This window comes from Amphiura filiformis, chromosome 6 (assembly GCF_039555335.1).
Source record: "Amphiura filiformis chromosome 6, Afil_fr2py, whole genome shotgun sequence".
Lineage (NCBI taxonomy): Eukaryota > Metazoa > Echinodermata > Ophiuroidea > Amphilepidida > Amphiuridae > Amphiura > Amphiura filiformis.
This window is the reverse complement of record NC_092633.1, coordinates 74,360,019-74,386,311: the sequence shown is the minus strand read 5'-3', so window position 1 is coordinate 74,386,311 and position 26,293 is coordinate 74,360,019. Positions and strand designations below refer to the sequence as shown.

General features: G+C 35.5%; 1 protein-coding gene across 1 annotated transcript in view; it reads right to left on the bottom strand.

Moving 5' to 3' along the window:
- The window catches only part of LOC140156015 (uncharacterized), a 193,137-nt gene that overhangs the window by 43,292 nt on the left and 123,552 nt on the right, over nucleotides 1-26,293 (bottom strand). The window contains exons 40-58 of the mRNA XM_072179104.1: nucleotides 25,004-25,753; nucleotides 14,586-14,705; nucleotides 13,932-14,198; nucleotides 12,946-13,187; nucleotides 11,991-12,150; nucleotides 10,182-10,286; nucleotides 9,369-9,489; nucleotides 9,083-9,204; nucleotides 8,232-8,502; nucleotides 7,694-7,866; nucleotides 6,927-7,193; nucleotides 5,926-6,167; nucleotides 5,201-5,360; nucleotides 4,128-4,232; nucleotides 2,922-3,042; nucleotides 2,632-2,753; nucleotides 1,823-2,093; nucleotides 1,220-1,392; nucleotides 88-252 (exon numbers count right to left, since the gene is read on the bottom strand). Of these exons, the coding sequence (XP_072035205.1) occupies nucleotides 88-252; nucleotides 1,220-1,392; nucleotides 1,823-2,093; nucleotides 2,632-2,753; nucleotides 2,922-3,042; nucleotides 4,128-4,232; nucleotides 5,201-5,360; nucleotides 5,926-6,167; nucleotides 6,927-7,193; nucleotides 7,694-7,866; nucleotides 8,232-8,502; nucleotides 9,083-9,204; nucleotides 9,369-9,489; nucleotides 10,182-10,286; nucleotides 11,991-12,150; nucleotides 12,946-13,187; nucleotides 13,932-14,198; nucleotides 14,586-14,705; nucleotides 25,004-25,753 (3,957 nt within the window). The remainder of the gene's footprint in view (nucleotides 1-87; nucleotides 253-1,219; nucleotides 1,393-1,822; nucleotides 2,094-2,631; nucleotides 2,754-2,921; nucleotides 3,043-4,127; nucleotides 4,233-5,200; nucleotides 5,361-5,925; nucleotides 6,168-6,926; nucleotides 7,194-7,693; nucleotides 7,867-8,231; nucleotides 8,503-9,082; nucleotides 9,205-9,368; nucleotides 9,490-10,181; nucleotides 10,287-11,990; nucleotides 12,151-12,945; nucleotides 13,188-13,931; nucleotides 14,199-14,585; nucleotides 14,706-25,003; nucleotides 25,754-26,293) is intronic.

Sequence of the window (26,293 nt, the reverse complement as noted above, 5' to 3'; positions counted from 1 at the left end):
AGCGTAATTATCCAGAAGTACACTCATACCACAGAAGTTAAGCATGTTGCCTACGGGGTCGACTAATGGTGATGTGGAGCTACATACCTATTAGGTTTTCACAACGGCTGCCCTCATACCGAGGTGGACACACACAAAAGTAGCCCATGTCTTCAAGTTCATCAGTGACACATGTACCACGTATACATGGGAATGCGTCACAGGGATCTGTTGGCAGTGGGCTGGTTGTTGTTATGACAGTGGGTGGTGTACCTAAAAGGAAAATAATTATGTAAAAAACATATTAGAGCATTAGTCTAACTTACAATATCTGCAGCCTATTTGGCATTAAACTCTTCAATGTTTGATGGCCTCAGTGTTCCACTTAAAAATAACTGCATTGCACATGTTGTATGACTTAATTCAGAAAGAGGCCAAAAAACTATGTTTTATTTTCTAAATATAAAATTACATTTATATCAATATTTTCAAGATACTATAATTAGAATTGGAAATGCTTCTCTTCGATGAAATAGTAATACTGTCTAGTGTTTACACTGGACTCATGACTTGATTCTTTCTCTAAAGAACAGTGAGCATATCTTCATTTTATTATGAAGACAAATTCTGCTTATTATATGTGACCCACCCTATCAAAACATGGTAGTTGTCTGTAGTGACATGACATCAAATAACAGACAGGATGAATATGGATGGAGTTAGTACAATAGATGACACAAGCTGTCAAGATATTTTATTGTTTGATGTAGTACACCATGTCTTAACTGGAACGTACACACATGCTATAGTCCATATATCTACCTCGAGTCACCGGCACCAGCTTTGAAGTTCAGCGTGTTCTGTGTTAGCTTAGCATTACTTGGTATGCGCACATACTTTTATGCACGCGATCAACGTGCCGCATATGTACACACATGAAACCATGCTAAGCTAACGCAGCACACGCTGAACTTCAAAGCTGAACTCGAGGTAGATATACAGACTATAGTATGATATTGAGACATCATGCACTTGTTTTCAATTGTAAATCTCACAGGTGCTGGTGAAGTAAACAGGTCAATAAGTCAGGCTAATAATCACCTTTTCTATCGGGATTATGATTGAATTTTAAGAAAATTTGATCAGGATATCATGAAAGAAGAAACATGTAGTGATAAACAACTGTATCGTTTTGATGTGATGGGTCGCATATTACAAATAGACAGACACTTAAACCTACCGGTAGGACAAGGATCCTGGAATCCCTCTATAAACTGGCATACTTCATTAGGCTCTCCTCCTTGTTGAAGTCTACCATAGGCTAAATAGGCATCACTATAAGATGTGTACCAAGTAGCACCCAAGAATTCCAACGAATTCTCTCTCACAAATCGCTCAATTTCAAACAGGCACCTTTAAATATATAAAAAGTACATTAAATTCAACTTGCCCCTTTCCATTCCAAATTTTTTTTTTTATCAATGATTTCATTAAACCAGGGGTTCTAAGCTGCTTCTTTTTTTAGTGCAATCCCATTTCTTATAAGGCCAAAAAAAATAATGGTTCGTCTCAAAGCTCACAAGTGGTTTGAAAACAAATGCGAAATGGAATTTTTTTTTTTTTTTTTTCCCGACTTTTTCATGGTATTTGGAGAAAAACTAAAAAAAAAAAAATTTTGAAATAAAAAAATTCTGCATTTCTTTTTTTTAATCTCACGAATTTACAAATGCGCTCGCAAGCTTTTAGTTAAACCTTTTTTTTTTTTTTTTTTGGCCTAAACTGAACTACTCATGACCCCAATTCAGAATTGGGTTGCAACCCACTAATTGGTATGGATACTAACCTGTTTGCTATATGTGGCACCTGGCAGTCTGGAGCATAATCCTTGGGATTCACATTTAAAGTTCCAGTCTGTTTGTACAATAGGAACTGATACCGATGCCCTGTACCAGCAGGTGGCATAGAAGATCGGTAGGGAAGGACAGTATCTCCTGCTTCTAGCATGCCATTAGGGATGTTCATGATTAACCAGTGAGCAAGAGGGCGCTCTTTGGTCCCGACTGCGTCGTTGGTATCTATGTCTGGATCAATCATCAGCAAAGTAAGGAGTTCACCTGTTAGGGAAAAAATGTAATTAAATATTGTTTTTATTTATTTAACATAAAGTTGGTACTGTTTATTTACTTCAAGGTTACAAAGTAACTTGAAAGTGGTACAAAAATGGGATTCATAATGAGTATGCCAAAGTTAACTAGTTGTCAGACTTCTATAATAAAAACCTTTGTATCTTGAAGAAAAAGCATGAAAATAATATCTTCCTGCAAGGGAAATCTACCTGTACAACAAAATACAAGAGAGTAAGTGGTAAAGCAGTGGTATCTTTGGCATCCCCTGGCTACTATGAACTTGTCAAATCTGTTTGCAGCTAGTATACCAAACATGGACTGCAATGTGGATGAAAGTTCTGCCATTTGACACGGCTCTCAAGGCTGACTTGGTGAGTGCATGACTTGGCATAAGCGACTGGTGCGAGTGACTCGTCTGATCATGTCCGGCGGTCACAAGCTGGTGCAATATAAGTTTCTTAGAATCACTGAACTTGCAAAAGACTAAAACCATGTCATAATTCATAAGTATATTTTGTGCACTTACCTTCAAAATCAAGAGGACTAGGTGAAAATGACATTTTGACAAAGTTAACATTAGGTTGCATTCTATTGTCAAAAGGTGATATTTCCATGTCTCCAATGGGGTTGAGAGTGTAGTTGGTATCTCTGAAATGAATAAAATGATGCGAATCCAATTGAGCTTTTGTTTTATTAGGATTAAGTTCACTTTAACACAATTGTTCCCATTTTTACAGATGAATACACATTTACACATTTATCTTATGCTCCTGCTATGCTTCAGACGGAATTAGAAATATGAGAGTATTTACTTACTGGAATGAGTAGTCATTACAGCATGCAGAGAAGTCCATTGCAGGAGAGAAGTACTCTATATTGACACTGGTGGTGAATTGTACATCATTGGGGATGTGGTACAAATCTAACTCACGCTCAGCTGTGTGGATAGCAAACAAAATAAATAATAATCATATTAGTCTTAGCAGCGTGTATACTGATATTGGACTCTGTCATGTTTGACATTTGCTTAAAAAGTTACCTTTTTCAGAGTCTTCATTGAGCAGCGACGTAGCTTGCGACACCATCACGGCGTCTTCATTCAGCGTAGTGATGTTTTGTAAGGAAAGGTTTTTATCAAACTATAGTAATTATAAATTATTTATCATCAGTATGGCCATATATGGCCCAAAATTGGTCTAGTATGTTGACAAAGAAATTTATGAAAAAACAAACAGTGGATTTTCATTTCTCACTTGATCAATTTTGTGGTGAGATTGCTAAGTTAACCTAAGCTTGAAATGTATAAGTTGAACTGCCCTTATCAAAGTTCCTCCACATTTTTCTTTTGAATATGTAAAACTGCTCAATAGTCACTTCAATCATCCAACAATTTTGCTAACTTGTAGCCATTACACTACTTATAACATAAATTGAAGAACTGTACCAGGCATGTCACAAAGTCATTTTGTATATTTTGTTTTTTATTGATATTTACAAATCTCGAGACTTCATGTCAAGTTCAATTTGATCCAATTTCGAACTGAATTTGTGATGAATTGTGAATGTTTAAATGCTTTTACTGTTTACACTGCATGTGTTTGGGTCTCCCAAACCATGTTCTTGTACATTCTTTGTCTTTTTTATGAATAAAATATGATTTAGATAATAATAATATATTTTGATGTTATGATCTCATTTCATGCATTATTGGAATTATCTTTTAATGTGACACGATATGGTCTATGGAGGCCAAAGGCGGCAAATTTGAAACTGAGATAAAGGTAAAAATATGGAGTAAAAAAACAATAAAATACATAAGAAAATAGACATCAAAAAGCTTCATAACTTTTGAATCAAGTATGCTAGACCTTTGGCGTTTTCAGTAAATGATAGCCTATTGTAAGTATAATGTAATAATTACAGTAATTCAATATTCAAAAATGCCTCCTTTGGCTCCCATGGACCAGATCGTGTCACAAATAACCAATATCTTTTTGATGGAATGAAATTACACAAAATTACCTTGTTGTACAATGATGGGGCAGATATTGTAACCATTAGAGTGTTGGTGATACCCTGCAGCATATGCATCTGTGGTTGACATAAGCCAATTGACTGCAATCGGTCCTGTTTGAAAAAAATGAGTGTATCAGCCAGAGGATATCATTACAGGCATGCACTCCCCACATACACACCTATTACATGATCCTGCTATCAAACATGGATGTAGGTCAAAACCCTTAAACAGGGATGTAACTTTCTGACCATGGTTACACCTGGTTAAATTGCAGCATAATATGAAATGCATTTTTATGCTATCAGCAATCCATTGCAGCTAATAAAAAGCAAGGATGGTCCCCGTTGCAGCCTTTTTTGCAGGTGCTTCCTCATTTTATAGTTTAGAGTCAGGTGTGTTTCCCCTACACAAACATACATGTAATATAAGGCCATCTTAATTAAATCCTGTGTCTCAAAGCTTGTGAGAAATGGAAAACCTAATGAGGAATGCTTTTTTTTTAATGTATTTTTTTTATGTTTCAGTTCAGGATTTCGGACAAGAATTTTGTGCAAAAATTATCTTAATGTTGCAAATGTTGGAATAGTAGAGAAATAAAGTCACTGCTACAAACTATCATTCTTCTCTTTTATTGTTTTCATGCCCAAAATTTGGAAAAAAATCTGAAACTTATGATCAAATATGAATTCTGGGATTTATTTTTGCCTTTTTGTTAAAAAAATTCAAATAAAAAGACATAAAAAATGTATTTCTTCAAAGAGGACTACGTGCACCATTTTACTAATGCGCGCGGCAGCTTTGAGACACAGGATTTAATTAAGATGGCCTAAACTTAGGCAAACATGGTTAGCATCAGATTGCTTGATTTGCCTTACTGTGGCCAAACATATTTGAGTTTTATTTAATACCATGGATTCTTGGAGTTGATTCACTCCCACACAGTCTTAAACTACACTACCAACTGTGACTATTTCATCTAACAAACATTGAGTCTTCAAATGGAGTAGAATAATTTAAACACAATTTTAATTTTCCCAGATAAATAATAACATACACAGTGCTATTCTATACAGCTTACCTATCAAATTCATATCATTGGCAAAGTTTCCAGCTTGGAATCCACCACGAGCTGATATTGAAACCACCATGTTGTTTTCTTCTTGCTGGAATAGCATAAAGACGTATGGGTTTGGTGGGTCTTCTCTGATGAACAGAGGACCTAAGTAGTCTAAAATAACCTGAATGATCAAATTAAAAAGGAAATATAATGATCAGTCAACTTTCTATTCAAATTTCTATTGTGCATACAGACCTAAGGGTGAATACTGTGAGTGTATTGTTGAGCAAGACAAAGTTAAGAGGGAATAGACAAGTCCTTTTTGGAAGGTTCCTTATTACACCTTAAAAATAATGAAAAAAAAAAAACGTCAATATACAACGGTTTGACATTTGGGTTCACACAAATTCGGCATGTGCAATTTTTCTGTGGAAATGTCAAAATGTGGACCTCCCCTCCCCCCACAATTTCTTGTATGCAAGAAGTGGACTTCATCCCCTAATAATTGACTCTTTGGGGCTATATTGAACAGTTGAACATGAAAATGTGGTTTCTTTGTTATTTTTTTTCCTAATTTGGACCTTCTTGAAAATGTTTACCCTAAACACTGACCTTTTGTAGACCTTGCACCCCCTGGCTACGGGCCTGATTACAAATTATTTTGTTTCAACAAGGTGAACATGTTGAAGCGACATATCATTTCAATTGATTTGATAACGCCATCATTACATAACATGTAAGCATACCTCTCCATCTGCAATATCAAGGTCATCTCCTGGTATATTGATAAAGAGGCCATGTAAAAATAAGAAGCCTGCATCTTGTATGATGAGAGTGTACTGTGCATCAGGGTCTAGCTGTCCTTCTATAAAGACACTGAAACCTTTTGATGACTGGTATGGTTTGATCAGAGGAGGATTCACTGGGTCCAATACATGGTCAGCTTCAACAGATGATACAAATGTGTTACCGCATCCTTGGTAGGTACCTGCACATTAATTGCACAAGATAAGTGAGATTTACAGGTTCTAAAACAATCTTAAAGGTCATATGATGTCAAAGTACCTCTGATTGGCAAATTACATGATGTAATCATCTGAATAACCAAACAAAATAGAGCTTTAAGATCTCATTACACTTTTAAGCTGCACCCCTTCAGCCCTACTGGTCATTTTACCATATCTCTAATTGGCTCATGATATAAACCTCTTTGTAACCAATCAAAATTGCTCTTAATTAGAAACCAATAATTTGAGGTTAGATTTTATTAATCAGCATACTTATTTGTTACTATAAATCAGCATTTATACCTCTAGTAAGTTTTACAATAATGGCGCACCTGTGCTCCTTTGACTTAGGGTAAATTTCATATACAAATAGAGAGCTCCCTCCTCTAAAAATCCCAACAAGAATTAAGGGTACCTGCCCTTATTTGCTGGTGGGATTTTTATGGGAGGGCACTTCTTGTTTCTGTCTAAAATTCCAGTTATGTCCAGAGAGCCCATATTTTTCATTAGTCGAACATTTACGGTATGTGAAGTAATTCAAAATTTATCCTTCCCCAATATCCAAGTAAAACAACCAAGTATAAGGAAGTGTGTAACGACTTTACATATAGACACAATTTGTTTTTCCAATATTAATTGAACAAAAAAGCACCATTTGTACTAGGTTGCTATGACAGTTTTAAACCTAAAAGCCCATGGGTGGTAGATAGATAGAAAAAAACATGCAAATAATTGTTTACCTGGCTTTTCATGGATGATAACATCCAGATAACTTGTGAGCATCTCATCAATAGAAGAGCTATTACCAAACAGTCTCTGTGCCATAGACCCTGGTCTTGGATCTGGATTCAAACATTCAACAGTAAACGCAGGTATGGGGCATCTCTCTGTGTAGTTGGTTCCAAACCAAAAGGCACTGGGGTCTGCCATAATGGTCTTGATGGCTTTCATGCAATCTGTCATGCCGTCCTCTGTTATACGATTCTCTGGTCTACATGTATCTTTATCTAGATTTTTAAAAGTTAAATAAATGTGAAAATATTAAGTGAAACAGAGAATTTACAAGAAATCATAATAGTGGCATTTAAAGTGACTGTGTCATAAATAACAACAGTATCAGTTAGAATGACATGACGTGTGTATCGGCATATTCCTCGGTTCCAAAGGCAAAATGTTGAGATTTTTCACAATGCCCTCCAAATAACCGATGCACAGTTATTAACCTCCAGTCCAAGTAGTAACAGTAATTTTGTATTATTAGTCTGGGTGTGTTAAGTGGTCTTTTTGCATTTTGCATTGTCTTTTCTCCCAGTCAGATGCTGCTATTAGTTATTTTACTGAGTATTTGTTTAAATTTAGGTTAAAGACTATCAGGTGAATAGTATTAAATTTGACGTACCAATTGTAGTCTCGCAGTTGTCACCCAGATATGTGTTTTGATCTGATGGGTCACATATTACAAACAGATAGACAATCAGACAGACAGACAGACAATTAATACACCTACCAGTAGGACAAGGATCTTGGAATCCCTCTATAAACTGGCATACTTCATTAGGCTCTCCTCCTTGTTGAAGTCTACCATAGGCTAAATAGGCATCACTGTAAGATGTGTACCAAGTAGCACCCAAGAATTCCAACGAATTCTCACTCACAAATCGCTCAATTTCAAACAGGCACCTTTAAATATATAAAAAGTACATTAAATTCAACTCGCCCCTTTTCATTCCAAAAAAAAAAAAAAAACAAAAAAACACTCTGTGAGAGATTAATCGTGAGTAGAAACAAATTATCTAGAGGCAACTGTTTCGTATACATGATGCTTAAGTCAAATAGTGATTTGAATCTAATAAAAAAATAAGCATATCGACAGTAGCACAAAAACTAATTCAAGGCTTTCAGTGTTGAATCTTATCAATGATATCATTAAACCAGGGGTTCTAAGCTGCTTCTTTTTCAGTGGAATCCCATTTCTTATAACCTGGACTACTCATGACCCCAATTCAGAATTGGGTTGCAACCCACTAATTGCTATGGATACTAACCTGTTTGCTATATGTGGCACCTGGCAGTCTGGAGCATAATCCTTGGGATTCACATTCAAAGCTCCATTCTGTTTGTACAATAGGAACTGATACCTATGCCCTGTACCAGCAGGTGGCATAGACGATCGGTAGGGAAGGACAGTATCTCCTGCTTCTACCATGCCATTAGGGATATTCATGGTTAACCAGTGAGCGAGAGGGCGCTCTTTAGTCCCGACTGCGTCATTGGTATCTATGTCTGGATCAATCATCAGCAAAGTAAGGAGTTCACCTGTTAGGGAAAAAATATAATTAAATATTATATTGTTTTTATATATTTAACATAAAGTTGGTACTGTTTATTTACTTCAAGGTTACAAAGTAACTTGAAAGTGGTACAAAATGGGATTCATAATGAGTATGCTAAAGTTAACTAGTTGTCAGACTTTCATCCAGAGGGGATCAGAGTTCTATAATAAAAACCTTTGTATCTTGAAGAAAAAGCATGAAAATAATATCTTTCTGCAAGGGAAATCTCCTCTACAACAAAATACAAGGGAGTAAGTGGTAAAGCAGTGGTACCTCTGGCATCCCCTGCTACCTTACAGTTACTTCTTTATTTATGAACTTGTCAAAACTGTTTGCAGCTAGTATAACAAACATGGACTGCAATATGGATGAAAATTCTGCCAGTTGACAAGGCTCTCAAGGCTGGCTTGGTGAGTGCATGACTTAGCATAAGAGACAGGTGCGAGTGGCTCGTCTGATCACGTCTGGCGGGCACAAGCTGGTGCAATATAAGTTTCTTAGAATCAAAACTTGCAAAAGACTAAAACCATCTCATAATTCATAAGTATATTTTGCACACCTACCTTCAAAATCAAGAGGACTAGGTGAAAATGACATTTTGACAAAGTTAACATTAGGTTGCATTCTATTGTCAAAAGGTGATACTTCCATGTCTCCTATGGGGTTGAGAGTGTAGTTGGTATCTCTGAAATGAATAAAATGATATAAATCCAATTTAGCTTTTGTTTTATTAGGATTAAGTCCACTTTGACACAATTGTTCCCATTTTTACAGAAGAATACACATTTACACATTTTGTTATGCTCCTGCTGTGTTTCAGATGGAATATATATGAGAGTATTCACTTACTGGAATGAGTAGTCATTGCAGCATGCAGAAAAGTCCATTGCAGGGGAGAAGTACTCTATATTGACACTGGTGGTGAATTGTACATCATTGGGGATGTGGTACAAATCTAACTCACGCTCAGCTGTGTGGATAGCAAACAAAACAAATCATATAATCATATTGGTCTTGTAAGGAAAGGTTTGATCAAACTAGTGTTATTATAAATTACTTATTATCAGTATAGCCATATGGCCAAAAATTGGTCTTGTATGTTGACTAATTGGACCAAAGGAATTGGTGAAAAAATAAACAGTGCAGTTTCATTCCTCACTTTGTCAATTTTGTTGTGAGATTGCTAAAAGCTTGAGTTGGAAAATTGAACTGCCCTTATCAAAGTTCATCCACATTCTTGTTTTGAATATGTAAAACTGCTCAATAGTCACTTTAATCATCCAACAATTTTGTTAAAACTTGTAACCATTACACTACTTATAACATAAATTGAAGAATTGTACCAGGCATGTCAAAGTCATTTTGTATATTTTGTTTTTTAATGAGATTTACAAATCTAGAGACTTCATGTCAAGTTCAATTTGATCCAATTTTGAACTGAATTTGTGATGAATTGTAAATGTTTAAATGCTTTTACTGTTTACCCTGCATGTGTTTGGGTCTCCCAAACCATGTTCTTGTACATTCTTTGTCTTTTTTATGAATAAAATATGATTAGATAATAATAATATATTTTGATGTTATGATTTCATTTCATGCATTATTGGAATTATCTTTAAATAACCAATTTCTTTTTGATGGAATGAAATTGCATAAAATTACCTTGTTGTACAATAATAGGGCAGATATTGTAACCATTAGAGTGTTGGTGATACCCAGCAGCATAGGCATCTGTGGTTGACATAAGCCAGTTGACTGCAATCGGTCCTGTTTGGAAAAAAAACATTAAATGAATGATTTGGATACAAAATGAGTGTATCAGCCAGAGGATATCATTACATGCATGCACTCCCCACAAAAAACCTATTACAACGTGCTCCTGCTATCAAACACGGATGTAGGTCAAAACCCTTAAACAGGGATGTAACTTTCACTATCTCACCACGGTTACACCTGGTTAAATTGCAGCGAACCATGGTCCATTCATATAGCCATACATAGCATCATATCAAATGCATTTTTATGCTATCAGCAATCCATTGCCGCTAATAAAAAGCAGGGATGGTCCTGTTGCAGCCTTTTTTGCAGGTGCTGCCTCATTTTATAGTTTAGAGTCAGGTGTGTGTCCCCTACACACACATACATGTAATTATAATATAAGGCCATCTGAAGGTTGGTCTGAACCCTGGAATTATGAAAACTTTCGGGCCTCATAACTGCTAAATTATTAGTCTAAAGAATATAAAAATGTATACATTTTTAGAATGGAAATGACTTGATGAATTCATCTGTGAGGTCCAATTTGGGCCAAAATGCTCATTTTTGAAGAAAATCACAAATAACGGGTTTTTTGGCCCAAAAATTGTTTGACCAAAAAAATTTTTTTATTAATTTTTAAAAACTAGATAAAAATATCTAGGGACCGTTTTTGACCAACTTCACCAAAAATATTTGAAATTTGTGCGAAAATCAGTCTTTTTTTTTTTTTTTTTTTTTTTTTTTAGTATTTTTTACTTTTCTCAAAGTTGGTCAAAATTCAAAAAAATAAAAAAAACGGTCCCCAGATATTTTCATCTAGTTTTTTAAAAATTAATAAAAATTTTTTTTTGGCCACACAATTTTTTTGTTACGTTGCACAAAAATTTGGGCCAAAAACCCGCTTTTTGGGATTTTCTCCAAAATGAGCATTTTGGCCCAAATTGACCTCACAGATGAATTCAGCAAGTCATTTCCAGTCTAAAAATGTATACTTTTATATTCTTTAGACTAATAATTTAGCCCGAAAGTTTCTATAATTCCAGGGTTAAGACCACCCTTAATTAAATCCTGTGTCTCAAAGCTTGTGAGAAATGGAAAACCTAATGAGTAATGCTTTTTTATAATGTAATTTTTTATGTTTACCTTTTTATGTGTCAGTTCAGGATTTCGGACAAGAATTTGTGCAAAAATTATTTAATGTTGTAAATGTTGGAATAGTAGAGAAATAAAGTCACTGCTTCAAACTATCATTCTTCTCTTATATTGTTTTCGTGTCCAAAATTTGGAAAAAAATCTGAAACTTATGATCAAATATGAATTCTGGGATTTATTTTTGCCTTTTTGTTAAAAAAATTCAAATAAAAAGACATTAAAAAAAATGAATTTCTTTTAAGAGGACTATGTGCACCATTTTACTAATGCACGCGGCAGCTTTGAGACACAGGATTTAATTAAGATGGCCTAAACTCAGGCAAACATGGTTAGCATCAGATTGCTTGATTTGCCTTACTGTGGCCAAACATATTTGAGTTTTATTTAATACCATGGATTCTTGGAGTTGATTCACTCCCACACAGTCTTAAACTACACTACCAACTGTGACTATTTCATCTAACAAACATTGAGTCTTCTTGTGGAGTAGAATAATTTAAACCCAATTTTAATTTTCCCAGATAAATAAGAACATACACAGTGTTATTCTGTACAGCTTACCTATCAAATTCATATCATTGGCAAAGTTTCCAGCTTGGAATCCACCACGAGCTGATATTGAAACCACCATGTTGTTTTCTTCTTGTTGGAATAGCATGAAGACGTATGGGTTTGGTGGGTCTTCTCTGATGTACAGAGGACCTAAGTAGTCTAAAATAGCCTGAATAATCAAATCAAAATGCACAATAATGATCAGTTAACTTTCTATTCATCTATAATTTGATAGTATCAACGTTTTTATTTCTAGCACAAACCATGTAAGGGGAGGCGCAACAAATATGTGCACTCCAAGATATGTATGCACAAAACAAGTTAGACCAGGTCTAACTCTACACCTGGCTGTGGTTTAACATTTGGACTTTGCTAGGAGTAAACTTGAAGATTAAAGATTAAAGGGATCCTTCCGTAAGTCTATCTCCTAATTAGACCAGGTCTTATGCTAGACTAGGTCTAACATTAGACCTGGGCTAAATTGTTTTGTGCATACAGACCTAAGGGTGAATACTGTGGGTGTCTTCTTAAGCAAGACAAAGTTAAAGAGGGAATAGACAAGTCCTTTTTGGAAGGTTCCTTATTACACCTTAAAAATAAATGAAAATGCTTCAATATACAACGGTTTGACAGTAAAAAACAGTAATTTTTTTGTGGAAATGTCAGAATGTGGACCTCCCCCCCCCCCAATTTCTTGTATGCAAGAAGTGGACTTCATCAACTACAAATTGACTCTTTGGGGCTATATTGAACAGTTTAAAGTAAAAACATGGTTCCTTTGTTATTTTTTTCCTAATTGGGACCTTCTTGAAAATGTTTTCCCTAAACACAGACCTTTTGTAGACCTTGCACCCCCTGGCTACGAGTCTGATTACAATTTTTTTGTTTCAACAAGGTGTACCTGTTGAAGTTACATTATTCAATTGGCTTGATAATGCCAACATTACAAAACACATAAGCATACCTCTCCATCTGCAATATCAAGGTCATCTCCTGGTATATTGATAAAGAGGCCATGTAAAAATAAGAAGCCTGCATCTTGTATAATGAGAGTGTACTGTGCATCAGGGTCTAGCTGTCCTTCTATAGAGACACTGAAACCTTTTGATGACTGGTATGGTGTGATCAGAGGAGGATTCACTGGGTCCAATACATGGTCAGCTTCAACAGATGATACAAATGTGTTACCGCATCCTTGGTAGGTACCTGCACATTAATTGCACAAGATAAGTGAGATTTACAGGTTCTAAAACAATCTTAAAGGTCATATGACGTCAAAGTACCTGTGATTGGCAAATTACATGATGTAATCATCTGAGTAACCAATCAAAACAGAGCTTTTAGATCTCATTACACTTTTAAGCTGCATCCCCTTCAGCCCTACTGGTCATTTTACCATATCTCTGATTGGCTCACTATATGATATAAACCTCTTTGTAACCAATCAAAATTGCTCTTAATTAGAAACCAACAATTTGAGGTTAGATTTTATTAATCAGCATACTTATTTGTTACTATAAATCAGCATTTATACCTCTAGTAAGTTTTACAATAATGGCGCACCTGTGCTCCTTTGACTTGGGGTAAATTTCATATACAAATAGAGAGCTCCCTCTAAAAATCCCAACAAGAATTAAGGGTACCTGCCCTTATTTGCTGGTGGGATTTTTATGGGAGGGCACTTCTTGTTTCTGTCCAGAGAGCCCATATTTTTCATTAGTCGAACATTTACGGTATGTGAAATAATTCAAAATTTATCCTTCCCCAATATCCAAGGAATACAACCAAGTATAAGCAAGTGTGTAACGACTTTACATATAGACACAATTTGTTTTTCCAATATTAATTGAACAAAAAAGCACCATTTGTACTAGGTTGCTATGACAGTTTTAAACCTAAAAGCCCATGGGTGGTAGATAGATAGAAAAAAACATGCAAATAATTGTTTACCTGGCTTTTCATGGATGACAACATCCAGATAACTTGTGAGCATCTCATCAATAGAAGAGCTATTACCAAACAGTCTCTGTGCCATAGACCCTGGTCTTGGATCTGGATTCAAACATTCAACAGTAAATGCAGGTATGGGGCATCTCTCTGTGTAGTTGGTTCCAAACCAAAAGGCACTGGGGTCTGCCATGATGGTCTTGATGGCTTTCATGCAATCTGTCATGCCGTCCTCTGTTATACGATTCTCTGGTCTACATGTATCTTTATCTAGATTTTTAAAAATTGAATAAATGTGAAAATATTAAGTGAAACAGAGAATTTCTAAAAAAAATCATAATAGTGGCATTTAAAGGGACTGTGTTAGAAATAACAACAGTATCAGTTAGAATGACATGACGTGTGTATCGGCATATTCCTCGGTTCCAAAGGCAAAATGTTTAGATTTTTCACAATGCCCTCAAAATAACTGATGCACAGTTATTAACCTCCAGTCCAAGTAGTAACAGTAATTGTGCATTATTAGTCTGGGTGTGGTTAGGTGTCTTTTTGCATTGTCTTTTCTCTCAGTCAGTTGCTGCTATTAGTTATTTTACTGAGTATTTGTTTAAATTTAGATTAAAGACTATTAGGCAAATAGTATTAAATTTGACGTACCAATAGTAGTCTCGCAGTTGTCACCCAGATATAGAGCAGGGCATAAGCATACATACTCATCATCACCTATATTCATGCAGGTACCTGGACCACATGGTGACTCATCACATGGTGACCCAACTAAAATGGAGGAAAACCAAAAACCAATGATTACTGAAAGAATATTTAATTAATTACAGCTACAATCTCAGGCAAAATTCTTCAAATCCTTTCAAGGCCTAATTGAAATTGGTCCTCCTTCTACCCCATATAATGTGCTCATCTTTACCATATCTTCTTATAACATTGATTGGTGTGGAAGGGTGGGGATATACGGAAGATGAACATTGAGGCAACACTATTATAATTCTTAGTTTCCAGTGACTCATAGTATGCCCACTTTTGTAAGAAGAACATGTGAATTAGAATAAGTGTTCAAACAAATTTTCTGAGATTGCAGCTCTTCCTTCATTATCTGGTTTAAAAAGAATGCAGATTGGAGCAATAAATGTTCAAAATGCATAGATTGGTTAATTTGATAAAAATTAGTTACTTATGCTTTTTTTTATATAAAATCCTGAATGCATGCATATTTATACAATCAGGTATGACAACCATGAGCAGTGCTATATTCGCATTTTTGATTGTGTAAGATGCTACTCAGTGGAAAGAAGACCCTTATAAGAATTGTGATTTCACCAGTGTCTGTATGTCTCATCATTCACTCATCATTGTAGCAAATCCATACATGTCACCCCTTTTAAACATTTCTTGTCTGCTCTGTAAAAAAGCAGTAAAACTTAGATGTCCAATTCTGTCGGTCGAACATCCGGGCTATCTCTAGTCTCGGGCCCAAACTGCATGTGGCGCACGGTTTGTTGTGAACAACAGAAACCGGCTGTGAAGGAGGCTACATAGCGATGTTGCTGGAGTGGCATTCAATTTCGGGAAACAACGACACTCGACCATGGAATTTAATTTTAAGTTTGTCAGTATATAAACGGTAAATCAAGTAAGTTTCTTTCACTCTTAAGTGTCACCCCACCTAATTAACATACATAGATGGCCAAGGTCAAAATTTTTTTATCGTGTTGGTCGAAAGGGCTTTGGGTGTAGATTGTAAAAATCCACTTTGGTCGCTCATATGTTACCCGCTGCCATGGTAACGACCGGAATGTATTTTAGGCGATTTTAGCTCATTTCAGGCTGAAAATGCTGAAATTTGCCTAATAAAGAACGGGCCATAGCTCCAATATTCGAGAAGATAGAAGAAATTTGATTATATCCTTACAATGGACCATCTTTCTACTTTTCAATAAAAAAATGAAATTATTCATGAGGTGCTCGTTTGTATCTTTTTTTGACCTGGCAACACTTATAGTTTTGCCATTTTGAAAAAAAGTGGCAATTTTGACCTATTTTTGAGGTGCAAAAAACTATTGGCCATGACTCCCAGAATATTGTAATTGTGGTTGTGAACAAAGCAGACCATGCCCCATTCAAAATTGATATAAATGGCTTGGGGATTATATCAGTAAAGCAGAGTGTTGCCAGAAAATAACACATTTGTTGAAAAGAGCTCAATTTGACTTGGAGTGTTTTTCCCCTGTATTTAGGTATTACTAAACATATTTTTTATGTTTGTGCATCATGTTATCTCACAATTGAATGTTTTTGATGTAGATATTAAATATTAAACGAATTCAATTTCTATTTTGATATTTAAAGTGTTGCCAGTATACAAAATACGGCATTTTAAGGTATTTTAGTCAAATGACTAGAAATTGGCACATATTTAAAAGTCTAAAAACAAATGATAAATGTATAATCACTTGAACTATACTTCTGAATATTGATGTAGCAGGCCTTACATCATTCAGCAATAAGCTAGGGATTTCAACTGCAGTGTTGCCATAAAGTAAGCAAATTTAGTACTTTCTTTCTACAGACTACATTGTTATGTACTGATTTTAGGGAATTTGAGAATTCAATTCTAAACAAAGTGTATTATGTTATGATGTACTATATACACCTGTGTTAACAGAAAAAAGACACAATTCTGCATTGCAAACTGATGATAACATGAATTTTTCTGCCTTATTTCGCCTAACAAGAGTTATTTAAGGGGGTATTACACCCCTGCCCAATTTTGTGCCTATTTTTGACTTTTTCTCAAAAATTAGAGCGCATTGGTGACAAGTAAGGTATGTATATTATAGGGCAATGACTACAACTACTGCACTGGAAATTTTATTTCAGCACACAAACCAGTTGTGGAGTTACAGTCAAAAATGAGGGAAAACAAATATTTGATCAATAAATCAATTAACTACTTGCCTTGAGTTGCAGTGCAGTAGTTGTAGTCCTTGCCCCCTATAATATATATGTATCTTACTTGTCCCCAATGCGCTATCATTTTTGAGAAAAATGCAAGGATGTAGTACCCTCTTAACATGCTCATGATCAGGGTGAATTTTGGTGGAAAACCGCTTTCTTTTTTTTCTTTTCTTTTGTTTTCTTTTTTTTCTCTTTCATTTTTTGTCGGGGGCACTCTTCTTCCTGTCCCCACCCCTAGCTACGCTTACTGCAAACAGAACAAAATGTTGACCCTGTGTTTTAGTCGGTGCATAACCGTGGATTTGATAACACTGCCGACTGTAAAATGAGTTTTGCATCATTCGGCTTAATATGCTGTATTTTATTGGCTCTCTATATATTTATGTTTATATAATGTGAGTATATTTGGTTGAAACACAGCACACAGTGTCATCGCCCGATATCTTCATGGCAGAAATCGCCATGGTAGGGTGAATCCACCGCCACGCATGACCATTTTGATCCGACCTGTTTAATAGTTTTGAAAGGCATAATGGGCTGAAGGACATCTGACTAAGGCTACTGACAATTGCAAGGTGACTGACTTCGCTGTGTGTTTGTTATAGCATGGCCGCCATTGGTCACTGCTTTTATACTACCTCTACGATTGACCTATACACTGCGCTATTTAGTAGTGCTCGGTGTTCGGCACATATAAAATCTGAATTGTTGTCAATTTTTTCAAGACGCAAGCTTCTATCTCAATACGTGAGCTAACGACTATCATATCTGTTCAACACGTATGTTCAAGTGCAAGGAACCACATCTGGTTTCTTTATACGAAATCATTTACGGGAGATATTCATCATTTTCTACCCGGTATCCAAAGATTTTCGCCTGAATATCAAAATCGTGCATAGGACATTCACATGTATCGATCCCGGTATTGATTTTAGTATCTCTTGTGTACCAAGTAATTATTAGCCAGGCGATGTCGGTGTGCAGCACAGGCTATATAGAAATTTCCCCTAATATGTATTTCTTTTAAATGAAAAAAAAAAACGATATTAAGAACGGTAGAAACATTCCAACTTTGAAGAAAAACAAGTTCAAATGAACTCTTTTTAACATCAGGAAAACATATATATTACTAGGAAAAAACCAATAGTCTGAAGACATCAAAACACCGTTATGCAAATATATTAAGAAAATGTTGAAGAAAAAATAAGCAAGAAACTGCAGCCTAAAATTAATGCTAAATAGAACCCTTGAAATATAGGCCTATTGAAAACCTAACTGGCAAAATCATGCAACAAAGAAAAAAAAGGAATTAAATTGCGAATATCATGAACATTTAGTAACATGATTATCAATGTATCATTCAGTGTTGTAGTCCTCGAGTACAGTCCTCGGCCTCGAGGACTCCTCGAGGACAGGTTTTGAAGTCCTTGGTCCTCGGACATGTAGTCCTTGGCCTCGGACGTGTAGTCCTTGGCCTTGGCCTTGGCCTCGACCCCAAAGTCCTTGGTCCTCGACAACAAGGACCTGACAAGGACAGGCAAAATCACCAAAAATGCAGGCAAATGTTTAAAGAGTGAAAGAGTACAATGCAATCTGCTGTTTAGTTATAAATTAAAACTTTTTAGAGAAACATGACAAGGATAGCTTTTTATTGTACCTGATTGAAATACAAAACAGTTTGCCAATATTTTGGTGCACTCTTAACTATCATCTTTGCTCTTTGCAAAACATGCACATGGAGGCCAAATATGTGGTTTTATATTAAAATTCCAGTCAGCCAATATGATTCCTAAAATAGGAATATCGAATAGACACAAGACGTTCTTTAGATATTTTAAGAAACTCATTGGACGCTACTGTAGGACATGTTTCGATTACCGGGTAGGCCTAACTGTGAAAAAAATGAATTTTATCTATTTTGGTTAATCTCATCAGCTACATTTTGCTGCGTTTGATCAGTGCCCATTTTAGGCTGCGTTGTCGCACATATATACCACATAACTGTCTAGCTTTTGACATCAAAATGGTAGGTATGCGGATCAAACACATAAGTGTGTTATATTGTAATCTTCACTACTTGTCTAGATAGGGGAACAGCCCAAAAGTTGAAGTCTTCCGTTAGGCTGAGATCACATAGAAGTATACGGTATTCGCTATACGAAATACGCTCATTCGATCACATAGTATACTCCTATGTGAGCTTATTTCGTATAGCGAATACCGTATATTGTATGTCTATGTGATCGCAGCCTTAGGGAGGGAGGGGGGTAGAAAAGTCAGATTACGTTTGTAACAAAAGTTGTTAAAACATCGGTCAAAGTTGATCTTTTTTAAAAGGATTTGATATAAAATTTCAGTATTTTCTGAAGTAGGCCTACGATATTGAAATTTTACAGTGGTTGCTTGAAAATGATTTTAAATCAATAGAGTGTACAGTACTCGCAACCTGCAACTTGTAAGTTAATTTTGTAAGCAGCTGATTATTTTTTAATTGAAAATACAGCAAATCCTAATTATTTTTTTTTCGTGCTAAAAAGGTACAAAAGGTAGAAGTCTGAACTACCACGATCCCTTCTTCTCAGGGAGCACCGCTCAGGAAGGGAGGGGGCGTAAGATCGTTATCCATTCTCCACACAATCAATCAATCAATCAATCAATCAATAAGTAAATAACAGTTTACCATGTTTACAACACCTTTAGTTCTCTAGTTTTTATTGTTTTGATCATCACTGAATCATTTCTGTACGCTGTATCATTTCATTAGGTGCTTTCAACCAGACGTTCAAAAATTAATTAATTTAAAAATGACACAGTGGTTACGTGAGATTTTGTCCATTAAGTTTATTTTTAGCTAATAATTTCTAGGAAATATCTCCGCCACTCAGTTCACAGTACTAGTCTAGTGAGTATTATATATATATATTTTTTTTGTCGATAATCTAAAATTTAAACTGTTTTGTCTGGTTGGTTTTGTGGAAATGGGTGCGGATATCCAATGGTATTATTGGTTAGCGCCCTCTCACGATTGAGAGCCGCCGGGTCGAGGGTCAAAACATGGTGAAAGAAAACGAAGATTTGGATTTGGATGACCGAGTGATAAATTGGAAATAAATAAAGAATAAGGAACTATGAAATAATTAGTCGAGTCTCTACCTTTGAGCTATTCCCCAGCGACCCCTAAAAAGGGCCCCGCAACAGTTTTAATGCGAAAAAAGTTTACAAATGAAGACTGATGTGCTCATTTTTTGTGATAGTTAGGATATGTGGATGTTTTGCTTACTATCTAAGTATAAAAATTGTAAAAAAACAATTCTGAAATGTTAATAACGTTTTGGGGTTAAATTAAACAAAATGATGTCACAACATAAGTTGCCCTATGCTGTAGAGATTGGTGTTCAAAGTACCACCGATGAATGCACGATGACATTTTAACCATGAAAAAATGACGAATTCTTCTGTGTCTTTTACATAAGAGAATAGGATCTTGATTTAGTGGCGTGATTCCATAGGGTCATTTTTTAGCCTTGGACACATGTTGGAAGCTCGGCAGACTTTACATGTATAGTCTCTCTAAAACAACCGCTATGCACAAAAGTCTGCACAAAAAGTAAATCCGCTGTTATAAATACGCCTATAGATTCAGAACTAATGATTGTTTTCACAATATTTCAACATAGAGAGAAGCATGATTTATTTACACGCATTTTGATACCCCATTCGTCAAATGTCGTTCAATATTAACAACACAGTAGTGCTTTTACAGAAAAATACCCGAATTTAAAAGTTGCAGTTTACAGCGATCAATGGTTATAATTCCAGTACTGTAAACACGTAAAGCATGCCATTATCTTCGCGCTTACTTCAAATCAATACAAATAACTGCAACTTCTAAATTGGGGTATTTTTCTTTCAAAACACTGCTGTATTGTCAATATTGAACAAAATTGGACAAGTGGGGTATCAAAATGCGCGTAAATAAACCATCCTTCTTTTTATGTTGAAATATTGTGAAAATCTATTGGCGTATTTTTAACAGCTGAGTTACTTTTTGTGCAGACTTATATGAATATATATCCCACCGATATTACCGGGTCAAAATGATACAACCGAAAATGAATTTATTTATGTTGATTCCGATCGGGCGTGGTTTAGTATGGTTCATTATTATGATAGTCCTTGGTCCTTGGCCTTGGCCTCGAGACAAAAGTCCTTGGCCTCGGAGGGTTGTCCTTGGCCTCGGACACCATGTCCTTGGCCTTGGCCTTGGCCTCGGACACCAAGTCCTTGGCCTTGGCCTTGGCCTCGGACATGAGGTCCTCGACTACAACACTGGTATCATTGCCCTCTATCCCACCTTTGTCCAGCAGATACAGTAGCATAAACCGGACATGTTCAGAGGGGGGGCATATTTGGGGGAGGTGCAAACTTGTCCAAAATTGGGGAAGCCCCCCCCCCCGGCACACACACACACCTTGCCCTCTGAGCTATGCCACTGAGCAGATATCATTGATAATTTGAAGCTTGTTAAATAACTCTTGTTATGAGAAATAAGGCAGAAATCATTTTGACATTTTGTGATAAAAAATCATATTATTTTGTAATGTTTGCAATGCAGAAGTGTGTCTTTTTCTTTTAACACTGGTGTATATACTACATTATAACACAAAACACTTTGTTTAGAATTGATCCAAATTGATAAGGATATCAAGCAACAATTTTGTGAAATACCATATAGATGTGAAGACAAATCAGTGCCTGACAATGTAGTCTGTAGAAAGAAAGTGGTCATATTGTTTAAGTTGGTACCCAGAAAAGGCGGATTTGTCACATTTTCGGTGACTTGTGTTGAATGTTCCCCTCATAAAAGATGTTATCAGCATAGCAGGGATGTACACTTGGGCTTAAATGAGAGCCTATTTGTCCAATTAATTGCAGCAGCTAATTAGTCAGGGTGGATGTGGCGGATGTGAAGGTGGATGATGTGCAGGCATGTACATTTCCTTTGGGAAACACATTCAAGTTTTTTTCTTTTCTTTGCAAAATATGTTAAAGGCATAACAGGAATTTAAAAAAAATCAGGGACGTTAATTAATTATAGCAGTCACTGAATACTCCTAATTAGTCGAAGAATGGAAGGAGCTATGCGGTTAATGCATTTCTTCTATGTAGCGTATGTTTGACATTTTAAAGAAATCCAATAGGCCTACTTACACCAGGACTAGCTACAATGTATTAAAGAAAAGTTGTATCTTAAAAGTTTTATTGCAAAATCATTTATTTAAAGTAATTTCTAGCTTCCTGTTAATTCCTAATTCTGTTTTAATTAATATAATAATGAGGAAGACAAGTTGCCAATTGATTGTGTTGGCTTGAACATTGGACCATAAAAATGGAATAAAAATGGTGTAATTTTAAAATGAAAAAAGAATTCTCTGCAACTCTTACAATTATCCTAGAATTTATAAAAGTGTACTTGAACATTGACATGCTTTGTACATGTCAGCCCTAACATGCATGCTATATTTAGTTAGTAAACTAATTTTGACACACCCTATAATGTTCTATTCATTTGTAATGCACATGAAATCTGTGGAATCAAATTGAATATAATAAACAATGCAAAAACATCATTTCAAGTGGTAGATTTAACTGTCAACATTTCTGCTGGGAATTTGGCCACTCAATAATAGCATTTCACTACGGTAAAATTTGGCACACCCTGTAAAATAAGATAAGCAATCATTTTAGTAGTTTCATGGCATATGAAATCATTCTGTTTTCAGACTAATATATATGCAGCACAAGTATATGCAGCATCAAAACTGAGATTTTAGTCAGTAATCTTAGGATATTGAGCTACTTCAATGGGACTATATATTATCATATAGTTTCCGAATAAATTATGTTCGGTTTTTTTTCACACTCTGTATAGTGATTATATTTTTAGAAAGGGCAAACTGTGTACTTTCTTTAAAAAAAAACGAATTTCAGTTAGATGAGATTGGCATAATACTATTCAACTTTTTGTGTGGAATTATTTTGTTACTCCCTATATTACCTATCGATCACCCTGTATATTCAAATGCTAGCTAATGTAATGGCCATCTTTGAAGCATAAGGTTTCCAGAAATGTATGGGTTTGCATACTTTTCTTGAACTACATTTGAGATATAACCAAAAAGGTGCAAAAAAGAGGTGATTACTACCAAATTTCCAAATGTGCACCAATGGGGTACCAACTTAAAAAAATGTGACCAAGTACTAAATTTGCTTATTTTATGGCAACACTGCAGTTGACATAGCTTATTGTTGAATGACGTAAGGCCTGCTAGGCTGCAAAATCAATATCTAGACGTATAGTCCAAGTGATTATACTTTTATCATTTAGTTTTAGACTTTTAAATATGTGCCAATTACTAACTACATGTAGTTATTTGACTAAAATACATTAAAACGATGTTTTTGAAGACTGGCAACACTTTAAATATCAAAAAAGGAATTGAATTCATTTAATATTTAATATCTTGATCAAAAACATTCAATTGTGAGATAACATGATGCACAAACATAAAAAATATATTTAGTATTACCTAAATACAGGGGAAAAACACTCCATGTCAAATTTAGCCTTTTTCAATAAATGTGTTATTTTCTGGCAACACTCCGCTTTACTGATATAATCCCCAAGCCATTTATATCAATTTTGAATGGGGCATGGTCTGCTTTGTTCACAACCACAATTACAATATTCTGGGAGTCATGGCCAATAGTTTTTTTGCACCTCAAAAATAGGTCAAAATTGCCACTTTTTCAAAATGGCAAAACTATAAGTGTTGCCAGGTCTAAAAAAGATACAAACGAACACCTCATGAATAATTTTATTTTTTTGATGGAAAGTAGAAAGATGGTTCATTGTAAGGATATAATCAAAATTTCTTCTACCTTCTCGAATATTGGAGCTATGGTCCGTTCTTTATTAGGCAAATTTCAGCATTTTCAGCCTGAAATGAGCTAAAATCGCCTAAAATACATTCCGGGTCGTTACCATGGCAACGGGTAACATATGAATGAGCAAAGTGGATTTTTACAATCTACACCCAAAACTCTTTCGACCAACACGATAAAAAAATTTTGACCTTGGCCAACTATGTATGTTAATTAGGTGGGGTGACACTTAAGACTTAGAACCGGTTGTTTGATTCCACTGACTATTTGCGATCGAAATTTACATAACACCAATGACAGAAATCATCAACAAAAATCGAATCAGGGACTTGTTTTCATTCGAACATCATCAACCGGAAGTGACGTGACACGGACCGACAGAATACGTTCTTATGTTTAGGAAAAGTAAGGTTTACCCTGTTAAATGATCTTGAAATGCTTTTGTTTGATGAGATAGATGATTAGAACAAATTCCTAGTTGATATGGTTAACCCAGCGATCAAAAGTAAGAACACAATAGCTTGAAAGAACATAATATGAATTGAAATATGATTAACGAGATATTGGTTGAGAATGGTATTATGAGTATGTTATAGAATATGGTGTCCACTGTAAATGATAAATCATCATTGAAAAATATTTCATAGATGAAAACTGTAATTCATTTGAAATGTATGTAAAAATAGCTTTAACGATGTGGAAATTTCTCAGTTCCAAATTCCTGGAAACTAAAACATGTGTGGATTTAGTGTATCCCTTTGAATTACAGAAATTTATGTCAAAATTTTGAAATCTCAGTTCACAATGAACACCAAACTGTGATTAAGCTGAATTTATACCCAGTCACAAAGTGACAAATGATTGACTTTCCAATGCAACAGAAATCGATCACCCCAACAATCAATCACTTAATCACTCTGTGAGAGGGTAAATGGGCCATTCCAGTTGAAATCCAAACACCCCTATGGAAGACATGTCATTTATCTTCCACACATGGGGTGTAGAATTCAAATGGAGTTACCCATTGAGGTAACACTATTTGAAATTCACACTCCATGTGTCGGTGATTAAGGTCTTGTCTTCTATAGGAATGTACAATATAATAGATTTTACTTTAAATAGCCCAATTCAACTTTATAGTAAGAAGAAAGACTCACCAGGACCAGTGAAATTATCACATAGCATCCCTTCATAGCCCTCATCACATAAGCACATGAAAGCTTCATCATCATCATACTCCTTCATGTGCTGACCAGTGTCATTCATTCCCCACCTTGTACAATTCATTCCCCAGCTTGTGATATTCATTCCCATCATCATATCCATGTAGGTTTCATTCCAACTTGTACAGTTTATTCCCCAGTCTGATCCCATCATTCCCCAGTTGGTATCATTCATTCCCCAATGTGTTCCATTCATTCCCAAACATGTTCCATTCATTCCCCGATCTGTTCCATTCATCCCCCACCTTGTACCATTCATTCCCCACTTTGTTTCATTCATTCCCCACCGATCCATATCATGCATGTTTCTGTGAGTACAATTCATTCCCCAGCTTGTTCCATTCAATCCCATCCCTGATTCGCTCAATCCCCAACTTGTGCAATTCATTCCCAAGTATGAATCATTCATTCCTCTACAACCACCTCCCATCATTCCCCAGCTAGTATCATTCATTCCCCAACTAGTATCATTCATTCCCCAACTTGTTCCATTCTTCATTCCCCAGGCAGTGCAATTCATTCCCACCCCTGACATATTCATCATTCCCATTTCCATATGATTCATTCCCCACATGGTGCAGTTCATCCCTGGGCGTTTCATCATACCATGGTCACCCATGGTATTGTTAATAGAAGGAACACAATCACCATTCATACAGGGGTTAGGTAGACAGGGAGGATAGACTGAAATGCAAAGATGAAAAGAAAGAATGCAATGTATGACAAGATGAAATCAATGAACAAACGAAGCTGCATCAATATGTCTGTCAGTTTGTTTGTATGTCTGTCTGCCAGCCTATCAACTTCTTTCTATATCTATTTATGTCTAGATTGTCTATTAAAATCTTTCTGCCTATCTAGCTAGCTATAATCAATCTGTCTGTGTCAATGTCTTTATTTCAACCAATCATCTATGAACACACACAAATCATTGTATGCAATATTTTTTAATGTAAATTGATAGTTTTCCTCTAAAGGACAATTATAATAAGCATATCTTACAGAAAACAACCAATCTTACAGAAAGTTGTAATTATTAATTTGTATCTAGGTTGAGAGGATACTTGCTTTACAAACATGCAGTCAAGCACCTGACAGGTCACGTATCAAATATTTAGTGGGATTTTAGTAAACACACCATATTCTTTAAAATAATCCAGTGCATCTAAGTGAGACTTCAAAGTATGTCATTTTATGGGTATGGTGGCCTTGTGTTACTAGATC